Here is a 17,666-nt window from a genome sequence, read left to right as displayed (position 1 = left end):
AAAAATCAGTTTCCACCTCCGCTGCTTATACTGCATATTCAACACCAAATGACAAGATAAAGTCCAAAACACTGCAGTTCTTCAAATGACAAATTTATTATGACATCCCCATTGAAGCAAAGATGACTGCATTGGCTGAACCATCTCAGTAGGTTAGAAGATGGATGCATACCCAAAAATATGCTGTACAGGGAGCTGTCAAAGGAAACTAAAACAGGACATCCCAAACTTCAGTATAAAGACACATGCAAGTGAGATATATGAAGGAATTTGGAATTGATCCTAGTCATCTCCATCAGGGTATTAAAGTCCATGACAGAAGCTGGCTCCAACAGCTTAAAGAGAAAAGAGCCGTTAACGAAGCGAACACTTCCCAACCAAGGTGCATGCATTTTCAATAACTGCCGAAGATTGTAGGAATTCCAGATTGGGCTATTCAGTCATGAGACATTGGAAGTAATCTACATCGCAGGCTGCCATTCCCACCGTCCCTCATAGACAAAAGGGTGGCAGCATGAAGTCTGTTTTGTAATTACTTGTTTGTATTTACCCTTAGTAAGAGGATATAGTTATGATTGGAGCATCATTTATTCTGGTTTTTTTTCCATTATAAAACAGAAGCGTACCTAATGCCAAGCTTTGGGTACCTTGACAGTTTCATAAGGTTTGTTTCATTAACTCAGATTCCAGGAATTATCTGCAGATCACGATTACCTGGCTGCAAAATAAAACAAATGTAATTCCCATCCCCCCAAACCCCCAACAGAACTAATGGTCATGCTGTCACTAGTTATGGTCTGTAGAGGAAAAAGAGAGAGGCCTTGATGTGTGTCCTGAACGTTGTTAGCTAGCAGCCTTGTGGAGTTAGTGCACGTTGTTGCTGTGGCAATAGATAATACTGAGAGAAGAAGTCTCTTGGATAGTTAGGTCCCAGGACATGTAGGGTTTTACAGGTCAAACAGATTCTTAATATGAAAAAGCAAATGGACTGATTTACACAGATGGAGTTCAAAGTTTGATGTGCTCGCAAAAAGAAATGTTACTTAGACAGGCTGCTGAATTCTGTGCCTCTTAGGTGGATATAAGGTGAACGTACTCTCGCTATAAAGAGCTTAATAAATGCAGTAAATCAGGTGCAGAGCTGAATATCCATGTAGACGTAGTATCTTTTTAACTTTCAGAAGTTTTCAGTTTTAGAAAACGGACTAAAGTTTTATTTTCTTTGGCTTTTAATCTAATCCTTACTTTCAAGAAAGAAAACAAATGATAAATAAGGAAAGCCGCCTCAAAGAACAGATTAACACTAACATACTGCACACAGTAGATAACTATTCCAGGTGCGTTTTCATCTAGAGGCACTGATTATTGAACTTGATGAGAAGTAATGAAACCTCAGCCTGAAAATCTGTTTATTAAGTGTTCTGTAAATTAATGCTGAATACATTAACCTAAAAAGCAGTGTGATTTTTAAAAACAGTAGAAATAACATTTCTATCTTGTATTTTTAGAAGAAGATTTATAGGAGTTTACAGCTTTCTTATTCCTTGAGAGGACAGCATGTAATATAAATGGGAAAGCAAGATCTCTCAAGTATTTTTAAAATAAATTTAAATGTTGTTATCCAAGGAAAGGTTAACTTGACTAGTTCATACAATATCTGATGAGTGTAGAAGCCTCTAAGGAAGAGATCTAAAGCTATTTTAGGATACATGATCTCTGAATCAGTTTGTTTAAATTCTTGAATTTGCCTTCTGCCAGGAAAAAAGAAAACTCCCTGTCAGTTTGCCAGAAGAAGCAATGTCCACTGCTTCAAGGTTTCTGTATCACTTTTCTGTTTTATGGCTATGTAATTGATTTAATAGCTGGAAATATTTTTATATAAATATGATTAGGAAATTATTTTTGATGTGAAATTATAGTGCTCAGATTTTTGCTTCCCTATAATTTGTGAAACTACTTTAACAATTTTTCTTTTGCAGGCCTTTTTGTGACTTTTTAGCCATGACTAAAAGAGATGCAGAGGAGCTGATAGAAATAGAAATTGATGGGACTGAGAAACAGGAGTGCACTGAAGAAAGGTATGTGCTTACAATCATTCAGTATTGCTTACTACTAGTATCACTCAAGCTGAAAATAATAGACATTTTTTATCAATTATGTCCTGCGCCTGCAGAAATCAATCTGTCTTATGTTTGTATTTAGCAGAAAGAAGACTGAGCTCTTATTTAAGAACATAAGAAAGTCTGACCCAGCACAGCCAAATGGCTACACCATTAGCGTAGCTAGAGTTGATGTGCCAGGATTGACTGTGTTCTCCAATGCAAATCAGGGCTCTTTGGGCTCGTGCTGACATCCCTTACTCCATGTGGCAGCATGGAGTACCAGGGTTGATGGCCAAGCTCAGAGACAGTAGTTTTGCCACATCTTCATTGATGTGGCAAAATCTAACTCCAGAGGATTGATCACAGTGTGTTGAACTCACCATAAGCATAGACATACCCTAATAGTTCATTTAGCTCCAGGGTAGCCAGAGCCAGTTGCTTTAGAGGGAATGAACATGATGGGACAATTGTCAAGTGGTCCACCCCTTGTTGTCCAGTTCCAGTTTTTACAATTCAGACTTCTGGACACCCAGAGCATGTAGTCGTGCCTGACCATCCTGGCTAATAGTCTGCATCCTGTTATCTGTCCTTACTACATACTAGCTTTTAGACTTGTGCCAAGGTGAGGCAGGATACCCTGATCTGATGTGGAAGCTGTGACTGCAAGTGAGTCACTGCAGTGCTCTGTATAAATGCCTGAATGCTGTTGCACTGAACCCCACTTACACCTCCCAGGACTATTTTCCTCAAAGACTTCTTGGAGATTTAAAGGGAGGAAAAATTATTTAGCTAAAAAAGGTAGCAATTCAACTCTTACCCAGTTCCAAGTCACTACTCCTACCTGCCAAGTGGATTTCTAAGTTCTTTCTGTTTCCCTAGTCTGTTAGCTTCTTCTCTTTCTCCTCTTCACCGTTGCTGGTGCTGTATTGTTGTCATGCTCCTGTTCGCACTTATCCCCTTGCTCTCCTGTCAACGGGCAGGAGCAGGAGGACAGATGGGTGGTTCCACTTTCTCTCTGTTTTTCAACTGATATGGAACCTTCCGATTCCAACATTCCATCCCTTTTCTGTATTAAAGAGGAGTTTCCAGAGCATTCAGCTTGGTGGTGTGAGTGCAGCGGAGAGCTGGAATCTGGTTATGGACATATATTGTTGTTGCTTTAATGGTGCCACCATCATAACACATACCCACGTTTATTAATATTCTGCAGTAGTTCCTTGGATACCAGAAGGGCTTTCAAAGTCAAAAAAAATGCCAGTAATTTTGAATTGTTAGGTAATTATATAGTCCCGAATAACCATTGATTACACATCCTGGTATTAATCCGTTTACCTAGATGGCTCAGATTTTGGATATAATGAAATATTTATTTTATCATAGCATAACAAGTTTAAATGTGACAGGTGAAATGATTTTTGATGTATGGTTTGAACTTCTCTGTTGTATCATTACGTGGTCTGGCTGATTTTAGTTAGCTGGATGGCTACTTATCGTGGAAGTGGCCAAGTTTCTTCTTTATCTGGTCCCATAAAGACTGTTTTCAGACACCAGTCCTGACTCTCAGTGTTCTGTGCTGTTATTTAGCTGTAATTACCCCAAATGTCTTCTAAGAGCACAGTAAACTGTGGAAGTGTTGGTAATACTGCTAGACAATATTGACCTCTCCTCATTCTCCAGATTCTCTTGTTTGGTACCGAAGGGTCCTGGACCAGAGATGTTCAGCCTGTATCCTAATATAAAAATATGTATTTGTGACTTTTTATATGTGGCTGGTCATAGTGCCATTTTAAACATAACATTTAACAAGGATTTTGTGTGGCTTAACTGATAACGATATTTTGTAACGGTCATGCATGTTTTGTGATTAAAATCTTCATTTTATGAACAGACTGAAATGGGCAGTGTAAAACTTATGGGCTATGTCTACACTAGGGGGAAATTTTAAGATGGCCATGCTAATAGCCAAATTGGAGAATACTAATAAGGCGCTCAGATGAATATTCAGCGCTTCATTAGCATGCTGCCAGCTGTAGCACTTTGAAAGTGCCGCGTTTTGCTTGCTTGTGGCTCGTCTACACAGGGGTGCTTTTCAAAGACAAGCCATGTGAGATCGAAACGCGGTGCTTTTGAAGTGCTGCAGCCCACAGCATGCTAATGAGGTGCTGAATATTCATTTCAGTGCCTCATTAGTATTCTCCTGTTTGGCCATTAGCATGGCCATTTTGAAGTTTCCCCCTAGTGTAGATGTAGCCATGATGTAATTAACTATTTCACTTCCTTGATTTTAAGTGCTTGAATTTTGTAAATGATAGAGGGGCAATCCACTAATCGGGTTTTTGAACAAGATGATTTTTTGGCACTTCTTAGTGTCTTGATTCTTGCATTTTTCCTCTCAAAGACTATTCTTTTTCATTTTGTTTCCATGGAAATATATAATGCTTTTTAAAAAACAAAAACAAAACAAAAGGATATGTTGGGCTATGTGTGCATGCAGAAATTTGCCTACCCACAGAGCAGCTTACATGATCAGTTATGTATCACCCCAGCTAAATATGTGGGTATTTCCATTTCTGCTTTCATCGCACTTATCTTCTTTTTTTAAAATTTGGTAATCGTAAAACAAAATACAGAATAGAGCAAGTGTTATCCTTGTTTTACAGTTTTTCTAACTAATTAGAGATTTGTACAAGAAATTGACTCAGTTAGTTGTATTGTCTTAGCATTTCAGATGTCAGGGTTCTGCTCCTGTTGCTGCACCAAATCTCTTATTTAACTGTTGACAAGTCATTTAAATTCTGTTCCTAAGTCAGTTATGCCAGTTGGCAACCTTTGGAGAGTGCAGGAAGTGACCATTTCTATCACTTCTGACTTATTTACATGACTTTTTTAGTCAACATATTTGGAGGGGAGGTATTTTTTGGCAGATTTCTTGTTTTGAAAAATGGTGTATTTTTAAACATTTTACTGTTTTTGTCTCTGACAGCTGCCAATTTTAATATCTGTTTCAGATTTTATTTGTAATGGTATATAGCAGGGCAAATAGAAGAAGATGTTCAAAAAATAGCAACATTATAAAAAAAAAAAAAAAAAGCCCTTTAAAATTCTTATTTCAAACAGCACTTCAGAAACATTGCAGTAGTCTAGTCACTGTTCATAAAAAGATAAATCGCTTAAAAGCTACTTAATTACAATTTATTTTGTTCAAAAATAGCTGGTGCATTTTAAGTACCAACAAGCTGTTTGAGATGGAATATTAAATGTAGGACAAGTCCAGACTTGCAAATCAGAGTCTTTTAAATTACTTCTAGTACTAACTATTCACATGCATTGCTGGATTTAAATTAAGTGGAACCACTTGGGGGAAAAGACCAGACTGTCATTGAGTAAAAACATCTGCTCATCCCACCCTTTCTAGGCTTCAGAGCCAGTACTCTATAACTGTATTTAGAGTGCTAAGGATTGAGTGCTGCAAACCCAAGCTGGGAAGCTTGCTGCCGCAAGCTGTGTAAGCATACCTTCAGCAGGGTTTTCGATATATTAAAATTTCTGGTGTAAACATTCACTTTCACACTGATAATCTTCAGTATTTTAAACTAGCTATAGCTTTTATCACTGTAAATGAGTGCATTTTCAAAATTGTTTTGTTTAATGTTCAATTAATGATCAATTCTTTAATCTCTTGGTGTGTTAAGCATCGTGGAGCAGACGTACACCACAGCAGAATTTGTGAGTCAGGCTATTGACATCAATGAACCGGTGGGAAATCTTAAGAAGCTGTTGGAACCAAGACTTCAGTGTTCCTTGGATGCACATGAAATCTGCCTGCAAGATATCCAGGTAAAACATGGAGTGATGGAATACTACTTCCAAGAGATCAAACTATGCCCTGTGAATAGTTCTTTGTATTCAGTTTTCTCCGTCCAGTCTAGTGTTTTTATAAGGGATCTCACTCCTCAGTATGTTAATTTGGTTACAGTTGAGAGTCTAATGTTACAAAATGTTAGCCTCCTCAGCTTCATACTGTTTAATATGTACCCATTAATTATGAACTTACTGCAAATAAAACTCAAAGTTCTAGGGTCATACCAGACATGCAAATAAAGTAGCAGAAGTCTTACTGATTTTGGTAGAAAATTAGCGTACCTTGGAACCTATTTCTCAGTGTCTCATAAGTCAAGTGATTTGACTTATGTGAAACTTTTGCTGCTTTATGGGGCCTGTGCAAGTCATCCTTTTTCAGGTTTTCTGAATTTAGAAGCCGTACAAGTTTTATGCAACGTTGCTTTCTGTTTTCTGATTTTTACAAGTCATATTGTGATTTTTTTGAATGTACATTTCTGAAGTAGATGGTTACCACATGATTTCTTGGGTGATAATTTTTGAAATTCAATATGATTTGATTTCGCTATAATTATTGTAAAGCTTAAATGATGCAACCATTAAATAAAGACTTAGTAACCTTTCTAATTTCCTTCTAATATTGTTAATATTTAAAGAATCTCCAGAGTTCCAGGCAATGTTACTGGCGTACGTTGACATCACTTTACTTCAGCCTTGGTGGGATAGTAAGAGAGATATTTAACAGAGAGTATGTGAGACGTATTTGCTGTCCCCGATGATTGATTGCATGGGAGCTATATATTCTGGCACTTTCACTGAATTTCTGCCTGCATAGTTATTATCATGTATGTATATCATGTATATGAGGCTGTGAAGGCCAGGACTCTATTAGGGTTTAAAAAAGAGCTTGATAAATTTTTGCAGGTTAGGTCCATAAATGGCTATTAGCCAGGGATAAAGTATGGTGCCCTAGCCTTCAGAACAAGGGCAGGAGATGGATGGCAGGAGATAAATCACTTGATCATTGTCTTCCGTTCTCCTTCTCTGGGGCACCTGGCATTGGCCACCGTCGGCAGATGGGATGCTGGGCTCGATGGACCTTTGGTCTGACCCAGTATGGCCATTCTTATGTTCTTATGTATTTCTTCATCTGTAGAATAGGAGTGGCTTAACAAAGGTTTGATGTAGGAGTAACATTCCTAGTGTTGAGAAATCACCCTCCTGTTTTCATAGAAAGAAAACATGGATTATGTATCTATCCATACCTTTCTTACCTTTATTGATCAAAAATCCCATAGGCAACAATTGTAGGTGAAGTTGTACTTGTTCAGAGTTTTTTTTCCTAAGACAGTATTTTTAAAAGATTACAAAATAAGTATAATTTTCCCAAAAGACACAGTGCAGGATTAGCAAATACTTTCTTTTGTTTTTCATTCAAATCCTGCTATAAAGACAGAAAAAGGAAAGGTTGTCTGTTTTTCCTATAATCTATAGTCTACCTAGGTTTATTGTCAAAGAATGTAACATAGAGATTCTTTGTGTAATAAAAAGTCAGGCTTAGAAATGTCTATTACAAATTATCACAAGTTAACTATGGCGTCAGGAAGACCTCTCCTGTGAGTATCCACACTGAAGTGCCACAGTGACATAGCTGGAGCACTTGTAGTGAAGGTGTCCCCTTATTTGATACAATGATGAAAAAGAAGGGAAAGGATAAGGTTCCATTCTGAGCCAAAACATAGTTAATTATTCCCTTATGGTGGAAATGCTTCTCTGTAGTAGACCTCACAATGTTATGTCCCAGAATATGTTGAAAAATTACCAGCACTTTAAAGTGGGATTTGGGAGGAGGGGACAATTTTTCCTCTGCTGGGGATGCAGAGGTGAAAACAGAACTAAAGATAGTCTCATTGATGTCAGTGGTCATGATCTGATAGAAGCTGCCTCTAATTTAAGGTTGAGCAGTAATTTTCATAGGGAGGGTGCTCTACGAATTTTGATATGTGGTCACAGGCTGCACATTTCTACTGTATTAATAGAGTGAGTGCAGAGCTACAAGGGAGTTTGAGTGCAGGAGGGAGCTCCAGTCTAGAGCAAGGACTGCAGGGCAGGCTCTGGGAGGGAGCTTGGATCCAGGAAGGGATTCTGTCCTGGGGCAGAGGGTTGGGGTGCACAGCAGAGCTCAGGTAGGCTGCCCAAATGCCGTGACACCATGCCACTCTCAGAAACAACCAGCTGCTGTTGGCATACCTCAGTGCACCCCCTTAAAGGAGGGGGCAGCAGGTTTCCATGTGCTGTCCATGCCTACAAACATAAGTTTCTGGCCAGTGGAAGCTGGAAGGAAGGTGTTGGTGCTGTGAGCAGTACGTGAAGCCAGGGATACACAGAGACATGCCAGCTGCTTCCAGGAATGGTGTGGGGTCATGGCAGGCAGGCAGGCAGCCACCCTGCCTGCCTGCCTGCCTGAGTGTCTAGCTGCATGCCAGGACTTTTAGTAGTGGCCAGGAGATGGTGAGGGGGCAATCAAAAAGCTGCAGGTGGTGTCAGAGCCACAGATTGCTGATCCATGTAAGTTGCCAGGAGTCAAGTCAGGCCAGACAGAAGTGTTAAGATGGGCTTAATGCAGACCACGGGGTGTAGTTAGCCCATGCCTCTTTTAGCTGGTTCTCATTAACAATTATAGCAGGTTAAGGCTACTAGCTCCAGTCACTACTCTCTGTCTCTTCTGTATATTGGTCTGTAATGGAAATAGCTCCCAGCTGATTCCACACAGTGCCTGGTGAGTGAGATGCTACTTTGAATTCTGTTATATTGAACAAATCAGTAACACTGCTTTATTATATACTGTCGAGTGAAACAAATGGCTTCCTGCAGAAAGTTTGATGTGTACAAGAGACAAAGATACTACTATAACAATAAGGGTTATGTTGTATGTTGAAGAATGACTCAGTCACTGTCAATGTGGAATGATGTAATATTTCAGAGGCATGTAGCTGAGGAAGCAGTGGTTGTCTAGACAGTTTTCTTTGGTTGATGTGGAGAGCAACTATTACGTAGAATTAAGTATTTGTTGTTTTCACTGGAGACCACCCCAGGCTTACACTGAAACGTATTTTATTACATACCACTGTTGGATTAAACGAAAAAGAGGGTCTAACTTTCAAGGACACACCCTCATAACCTCCTACACTCATACACTTACACAGGTGAACTCACACAGGTGAAGAGTTGCATAGGGATAGCCCAGAAAGCCAAGGTATAGCATGTGTCTGCCTGCAGTAATGAATCTGGGGCAGCGAGGTGATTGTATGTACACCCCCACCCCTGTCAGTTTGCTCTCTTGTCAGTGTAGTACTTGGGAGCAGTCAGTATCACTCATCCTGGGGGGACAGGTTGGGGTCCAGGGCCTTGGGCTTCTTCTTGCCGCCACAGCCAGGAGAGACTAACTCCTGCAGAGTGGTGATGGCAAGATATATTCTCCCTATAGCTTTGCATCCATCTTTTTATATGTTTGAGTACATAGTTCTTGTCCCACTGCCCCAGGACATGTATGACCATGAGCCATCAGCTAACAGCAGATGGGACTTAAATAGCCTCTTGATAGGGCCTCTTTCTTGAGTGGGTCCTTTTGCAGGACTCTGCTTGTATTTTTCTCTGGCCGTTGAAGTGCTGCTGGCAGCTGGATGTCTAGACAGGCTGGCTTCAGAGACTGATTCTGTTGCACACACAGCCACAGTCACACTTTCCTCACACACGTGAAGGAAAGCTCACTTCAGAGAAATCAATTTCTTTTAAAAAGGAACATCCAGGAATTCTTACAGACTTATGGTATCTATAAACAATTTCTTACTAACTTAGAGTTGAACCTCTCTTGTCCAGTTTCCTCTGCACATGACTAGTGCCGAACAAGAGAATTTACCAGACCGTGGGAGGTCAATATTGTCTAGCACATTACCAACACTTCCACTGCTTACGGGGCTCTTAGATGACATTTGGGGATAAATTACAGCCAAATAACAGCACAGAACAGTGAGAGCCAGGACTGGTGTGTTTAAACAAACTTTATGGAACCACAGGAAACTTGGCCATATCCATGATTAGTGGTTGTCTGGCTAGCAAAAACCATGCTGGATTGCGCATGTTGTTGAATGAGAGAGTTCCGGATTGGAGAGGTTCAACTTATAATACTTAATGCAATAAAACCCTGAGTTACGTGGGGGTTGCGTTCCTCACAACACCTGCGTAACTCAAATTTCACTAAGTTGGGGCGAGGGGGACCCCTCCATCTTCTTCTGTGCCCCTGGGAGCCTGAAGCCAGGTGCAGTGGCACCTGGTCACTTTCCAGACTCCTGTCCAGCTGTGGGGAGCCAGGCGCAGTAGTGCCTAGTCAATTACCCAGCTCCCCATTGCTTGCAGGAGCTGGGAAACTGGTCAGGTGCTGCTGCACCTGGCTCCCAGCTACCCGGGGCTGAGGGGCTTCCTCTCCCCACCTCCCCCTTTTTCCCCCCTCCTCTGAGCCCCCAGGAGCCAGGCACTACTGCTAATGGGACAATGGGGCGCTCCAGAGCAGGCTCCTGGCTACCCAGGGGCTCAGAGGAGGAGAGAGGGAAGAGGAAGGAGGCGGTGGGAGAAGCCCCTCAGCCCTGATCAGTTTCGTGGCTCCCTGCTGTTTTCAGGAGATGGGAAACTGATCAGGCTGCTGCACCTGGCTCCCTGGGGCTGAGGGGCTCATGCCCCCCCCCCCCCCGGCTCCTCCCAGCAGCAGCATCCCTGGCTTCCCCTAGCTGGGGGAAGCTGCATGGCTGCTTCTTTCAGCACTCCGCCGCCAGCTCCAGCATTTGGAGCAGCTGGCAGAGCGCTGAAAGGAGCAGCTCCGCAGCTTGTCCCTAGCTTCCCCCATTTGGGGGAATCCAGGGAGCAGCCGTGCCCTCCAGCTCCAGCCACTCGCATCCCCCAGCTGCAGAAGCAGGCGGCTGGAGCCTGGGATTTAACATTTGCGTTAATACAATTAACGCATATGCTGAATTCATATAAAGTGGGGTTTACTGTACAGACCTAGCAGCTGCTACAGAGCAAAGCTGCATTGTAATGGACTGAGCGGAGGCTTTATGCAACAATATTCATATTAAAAGGACACTGTCAAATTAAATATCACACTTATGTATTATTACAGCTACCACCTTAGATTATAGAGAGAGATGTTTTTCCTTTTTACTTTGTGCATTTTGACAGTCCGTTGTTTATAGTTGGCCTTTTTATTTCCCCTATGGCGTATCTGAGGTCTTTTACACAGCTTATAGTTAATTTCCTTTGAAAACGACTACATTGTAGGTTGACAAATTCTGTGTATTTATTTTTTACGAGGAGCTACAGAATGGAGTAATTTTTCTTCTTTAGATTTCAAATTTCATTGGTTAAAGACCATGTCTGCTATAACTTGTACACTACTGCATGCACTATTGGAGATTAAGTCTTAAACTATTTGCAATCTTTGTTTAAAAATATTTGATAGTTTTAGTTAGTTAAGCAAGTATTGTGAAGCCCTAACACAGGGGTCAGCAACCAAAATAGCAAGAAGAGCCTTTTTTTTTTTTTTTTTTTTTTTTTTTTTTCAAATTTGTCAAGAACTCGATAATTCAAGAGCCACAGCACATGTGAATAGGAGACGGTTCTTAATAAATATAATCAAATCATTCTTTTTGTAACTCCTATTTTAAGAACAGTTTGGTGCATACCTGCTGCAGGAAGTTCACACACTTTATACGGAATCTTTCGTCACACTTTAAGTGTGTGTTTGTACTACTGTCTTTCTGACTTTCACTCCTGAACCCACTTTAATTATGCCAGTTTTACTTCACATTTAGTTTGCTTTCTTTCTTAAAATGTGTGTTGCCCTTCACAGCAGGAAAGCCACAAATTTCCTTTTCCTTTTCAAAATCAAGTCTTTATTAGCAACACGATCAAAGCACAGATAGAGTATCATAAGCCACAATGTACTGCACATATTAAAGGGGGAGTTACCCAGCGTTTCAAGATCACATATCATTTGCTATTTAGACATGTGTTGTTCATTGTTGGGCTTTTAGAAGTTCACTATTTATCCAAAATAATCAGGAGGGTTATTTTTTTTCACTTAGCAATTACAGTGTCAGAAGCCACAAAGTTCTCAAAGAGCTGTATGTGGCTCTGGAGCTCCATGTGGCAGACCTCTGCCCCAACATAAACGTACAGAGTTTTCAACTGAAAATACAAGATAATGTTATGAAACCATTTAATTATAAATCTAGTAATTTTAAAAAATTTTATCCTTGTATCAAGTTGGATCCAGATCGCAGCCTCTTTGATCAAGGAGTAAAGACAGATGGAACAGTCCAGCTTAGTGTACAAGTAATATCCCGGCAAGGTAAGCAATTACCATTTTATTTGCTGACATTCAAGGTAAGCCATTTATGTTCATGCATTACCATTTTTAACTAGGATTAAAAATATAACTGTACTATTAATGCTTAGATCCCTACCAAATTTATGATCCATTTTGGTCAATTCCACAGTTGTGGAATTTCATTATTTTAGCTGTTTAAATATGAAATTGCCTGATATTGTAATAGTAGGAATTCTGGCCCAAAAGGAGCTGTGTGGGGGTTGCAAGGTTATTGTAGGAGGGTTTTGGTACTGCCACCTTTACTTCTGCACTGCTGCTGGTAAGGCACTGTCAGCTGCTCATTTGGATTCCAGCTCTGAAGGCAGAGCAGTTACCAGCAGCAGTGCAGAAGGAAGGATGGCATGGTATGTCATTGCCACCTTTGCTTCTGCACTGCTGCCAGTGGGGCATTGCCTTCAAAACTGAATGCTCAGGTAACAACTGCTGTTCTTTGAAGATAGAGGATGACCATTTTTGAAGGCAGAGCAGAAGTGTGACAATGCCATGACCCCTCTTGCAAAAATAATTTTGTGACTTGCATGCATACGCACGCATGCGCGTGCACACACACACAGAGAATTCCCTTTTGATGCTGGCTTCTCCCATCAAATCTGTATAGTATAGGGTAAAAGCACACGAGACTGGATTTCATAGTCCGTGACTTAATTTTTCATGGATTTGGTAGGGCCCTATTCATGCTGTTATGGGCTGATTTTTTCATTGTACACCATAGGTTTATAGAATGACAGTTAACATTTTTCATGGACAGATATTTCTGCTGCCAAAATATGTTTGTCTCCATTAGAATCTTCCTATAAATGTTAAATCAGAAAACTGGTGGGACGGTGACAAGGTGGAAGTTGGCAGTAGCGTACATGTGAGCACAAGCAGTAGCGTACATTCACTGAAGACAAGCAGTTGTTTGTCTCATGTGGGACAAAATATCTGGTCAAATGAAATAGAATTGCCGCTTGCTAACTGAGAGACTCACTGGTATAACTTGAGCTTACTTCTTGAGTGATTAAACGTAGGGATGTAAAATTCCGTTTAATGCGTTAACCCGTTAAACGTTGGGTTTAACCAGTTAACCATTAAACAGTTGGAGGGCGAGCTGGGGAGGTCAGTCCAGCCCAGCTGGGGTAGAGTGGCCCCCCTGCCATGGACAAGGGCTGCTGCAGCTGGGCTGGAGCATACCTGCCCACTGCACTGCTGCGAGCAGGGGGTCACTCCAGAGCAGTCTCAGTCTGCAGCAGCCTGGCCCAGGAGTACTGTGGGTTAGGGCATTCCAGTCCAGCGGGAGTAGTCCCTGTCTGTGGCAGCCCTACGTGTGCTGCATGCAGTGGGGGCTCCAGCTGAGCCAGAGCATCCCTGGTTCCTGGCTCCCTGTCCACAGTGTGTGGTGGCACTCCAGCTTGGCTAGGCTGGTGTGGCCTCCCCAGCATGCCCCCCCGTCCGCCGCAGATGGGGAGCTGCCACCTGATTTGCCACATCAGCTCCTGGAGTCCACAATAAATAATCCATAGCTTCCTACAGAGTGTCTAATGAAGGAGGCATAACAGGAGAATCTTGCCAGCCTTCTGTGGTACCTACATCCATGGTTTCACTTCCATATCTTGTGCCTTGTTTCACAGTTTTGTTATAGGAACTACATAGCCCTGTGGCAGTTTCACAGGATTGTGCCCTTATTGTGCAAAGCAAGTTAAGAAAACACAGACATTTATATTTATAATAATTGCATGTATAAAGCAGGGGTAAATGGTGGATTCATCAGTAATATTTAGATGTGCATAAATGCTTCATGAAAAATAGTTTATAAAAGAGTGATCAAGTGCAAATTGATGTATTCAGACATTTAATGGAAGTTTGAGGAATAAAAATTTGAATGTGTATACACTCTTACTAATGTTAAAGTGTATTCCTAGCAGCAAAATCTCTTCTTCCAGTGTTAGAATGTTGTGTGAATGAGGAAATGTGAGCTTCTCTGTTTTCTTAAACAATAGCTGAAAGGAGTACAGTGGAAAGAAAAGACACATCTGGCAAATTTATTTTAACTTAACGTTTCAAAAAGCTAGTCTAAGGCAGTTACTTCAAAATAATACTACATATGATTTGATCCATCTACAGAGTTGGTTCATCACTTTGATCTTTGTTTCCATTATGGATCAAGCAGTAGATTCACATTTCTTTTGGCATTAAGTCATTTGACAAACAATGTTTGATTTTTTTCATAATAGTGAGTAGTTCTTTAGAAAAAGAATTTTTGAAAGCTTTATTATGCCTGTTACCATTATCTTGAGGGATCAAAAGACAGGTCTTTGACCCTAAAGTTCCTAATATAATTCTGCCTTACATGAAGGGGAGAAAGAAAGATACTAGTCACACATACTGTAAAAAAAGTTCTGAGATCACTGATGTAAATCCTTGAAGTGGTTTATAAATCTTATGTTTGTATCATACACTCTTCATGATAAATTATTTGCTTGATCAGTCCCTTTAAATATCAGTACTACTTCATATGTTTTCATGTTTCCATATTCTGTTTCCATATACTTCCTGTATCTAGGTGGAAGTGAGATAAAAGAACCAAATCTGCTGTTTTGCCCAGTATGAATTCAATTGACTTTTGCCATTAAGTAATTGAAAGCATATCTTGTCCCATTGACACAAATGGCAGCAATATGGCTTAATGATAGGATCAAGTGATACCTAACTGTTGCTTAGTACTTTTTCAACCACAGATCACAGCGTTGCATGTAATAAATACGCAGAGGAGTTCATTGCTTACATTTCGAATGTTAATTTACAATGTTTAAAATCCCCTTTAATTAGCTTCTTTAAAAATGTTACATATGACTGTACTTTCTTATGATACAGAAAATATTTTGTCATGGGCGTTCTCTGATTTTGTTTAATTGGTTTTATAGTCATGTGAGCAATTTCTGTCATTACATTTCTAAAGGGACTATTTTTATAACTCTGCACTTGTCCTTGTTGAACCTCATCAAATTTCTTTTGACTCAATGATCCAATTTATCTAGGTCACCCTGAACCCTATTCCTACCCTCCAGTGTATCTACCTGTCCCCCCATCTTAGTGTCATCTGCAAGTTTGCTGGGGGTGTAATCCATCCCTTCATTCAGGTCATTACTAAAGATGTTGAACAGTACCGGCCCCAGAATTGATTCCTGGGGCACTCTGCTTGAAACTGACTGTCAGCCAGACATTGAGCCGTTGATCGCTACTCATTGGGCCCAGCTATCTAGTGAGCTTTCTATCCACCTTACAGTCCATTTATCAAATCCATACTTCCTTAACTTATGGGCAAGAATAGTGTGGGATACTGTCAAAAGCTTTGCTGAAGTCAAGGTATATCCCATCCATTGACTTCCCCATATCCACAGAGCCAGTTATTTCATCAGAGAAGCTAATCGTATTGGTCAGGCGTGACTTGCCCTTGGTGAATCCATGTTGACTACTCTTAATAACTTTCCCCTCTTCCAAGTGCTTCAAAATGGATTACTTGAGGATCCTGTCCATGATTTTTCTGGGGACTGAAGTAAGGCTGACCGGTCTATAGTTCCCTGGATTGTCTTTTTCCCTTTTTTTCAGTCATCTGGGACTTCTTCCAATCTCCATGAGTTTTCAGAGATAATGGCCAAAGGTTCTGGAATGACATTTGCCAATTCCCTCAGTAGCCTTGGATGCATTTTATCTGGACTCATGGATTTGTGTATGTCTAGATTTTCTAAACAGTCCTTAACCTGTTCTTTTCCCATCGAGGGCTGCCCAGCTCCTTCCCACACTGCATTGCCTAATGCAGTAATCTGGGAGCTGACCTTGTCTGTGAAGAGAGAGGCAAAAAAAACATTGAGTACTTCAGCTTTTTCTACATCATATGTCACCAGGTTACCTCCCTCATCTAGTAATGGCTTATGCTCCAAAATATGTTAGTCTATAAGGTGCCACAGGACTTCTTGCTGCTCTGTTATTAGAGATCACCAAGCCAGCAACAAAAATAAGCTCTCATGTCACTGCACTAGTTAACAAGAAGCCAAAACGTGGTCCCCTTATGTATTCGAACTCCTGGCTTACTTGCCACATGCCAAGGCATCTGTGAAATGTGATTTCTGGTTTTGATAATAATTTTTAATAGGCTCTTCCACCACCATGGAGCTGGCCTTTCAGCCCAGGTCAGTATATGCTTTCAGGATCTCACCGAATACCAAGCTGCAGCAAATCTGTAGTAAACTAACTGAAGAATTACTTAAAAAGGGAAGAAAAAGAACATTATTAAATGCTTAAAGAAATCATATACATTACAGTTGATTTCAGAGTCTGTAGGTCAGAATGATAGCAGTGATGGTAAGCCTTCTGGCTTGTATTAAGTCTTTCTGGATTGCCCAAAAGAAAGGGAGTCATCAGTTCTTTGTGTAAAGTTTCCTTGATTTTAGAAATCAGAGTTTAAAGAAGTTTAGTAGGATTGAAGACCAAGAAATAGTCAGCATAAGTGCATGGAAAAATACTGGTAGAAGGTGGAGTCTTAGATCACATATCCTTACATGGCTTGCTGTATCATTGGGCAGCCATTGCCTCACTGCTCTCTGAAATATCTGCAGGAGGGGCTCACTAGGTGAGTTGTGTCTACTCAGTTGCCATTAATGTGTGTAATCCAGCAATAGGTGGTTGGTCCAGCACAGGGATAGCTGGTCTGTGGGTGTCACTCAAGAACAGAACGTATTTGAAATATACATGTATAGCCAGTATTCATAACTTCAGATTCAGTGGTGCTATATTAAATTTAAATAGGATAATCATATTTAACAGATTTAAACTTTTCCATTAATACCTTACATGACATACTTCATATAAAATGTCCTGCAACTTTGTAACAACGGTCAGTGCATGAGTGCAACTAGTCATCTTCCATTCTGTACAGCATCATGCACCTCTTTGGACCATTAATAGGCAGTAGTGATCTGAGAATTGCTTATTTTATGGGATAATCTCTGTACTTGTACCTCATTCTCTTAAACTGTTTTCTGTTTCATCTACCTGTTGCTCTTGTCTGAGAAGGTGTTGTCTTGGTAAAGCACCTACTGGCATGGAACTCTGATCCTTGTTTGCCACCCCTTCGTGCTGTTGTAACACAAATAAGTACTATATAGTATAAAAATACTCGTGTATATATAATTTATGAAAAGAGATAAAAAAAAAATGAAAGGATGGGTATAACGTACAATGGGCTGTATAAAATATAAAAATGTCACAAGTCGTGTTTAGGTAAGTAATCTAAAATCTGAGAA

At 40.5% G+C, this 17,666-nt stretch overlaps 1 protein-coding gene across 2 annotated transcripts in view; it reads left to right on the top strand.

Annotated features, from left to right (window-relative positions):
• The window catches only part of GABPA (GA binding protein transcription factor subunit alpha), a 44,562-nt gene that overhangs the window by 3,032 nt on the left and 23,864 nt on the right, over positions 1-17,666 (top strand). For both annotated transcript variants that reach the window (XM_074997367.1, XM_074997376.1), the window contains exons 2-4: positions 1,980-2,078; positions 5,795-5,939; positions 12,261-12,345. In XM_074997367.1, the coding sequence (XP_074853468.1) occupies positions 2,002-2,078; positions 5,795-5,939; positions 12,261-12,345 (307 nt within the window). In that variant the 5' untranslated portion in view covers positions 1,980-2,001. The remainder of the gene's footprint in view (positions 1-1,979; positions 2,079-5,794; positions 5,940-12,260; positions 12,346-17,666) is intronic.

Source organism: Carettochelys insculpta, chromosome 1 (assembly GCF_033958435.1).
Source record: "Carettochelys insculpta isolate YL-2023 chromosome 1, ASM3395843v1, whole genome shotgun sequence".
Lineage (NCBI taxonomy): Eukaryota > Metazoa > Chordata > Testudines > Carettochelyidae > Carettochelys > Carettochelys insculpta.
The sequence above is the reverse complement of the archived record's forward strand: the minus strand, read 5'-3'. Positions and strand labels throughout refer to the sequence as shown.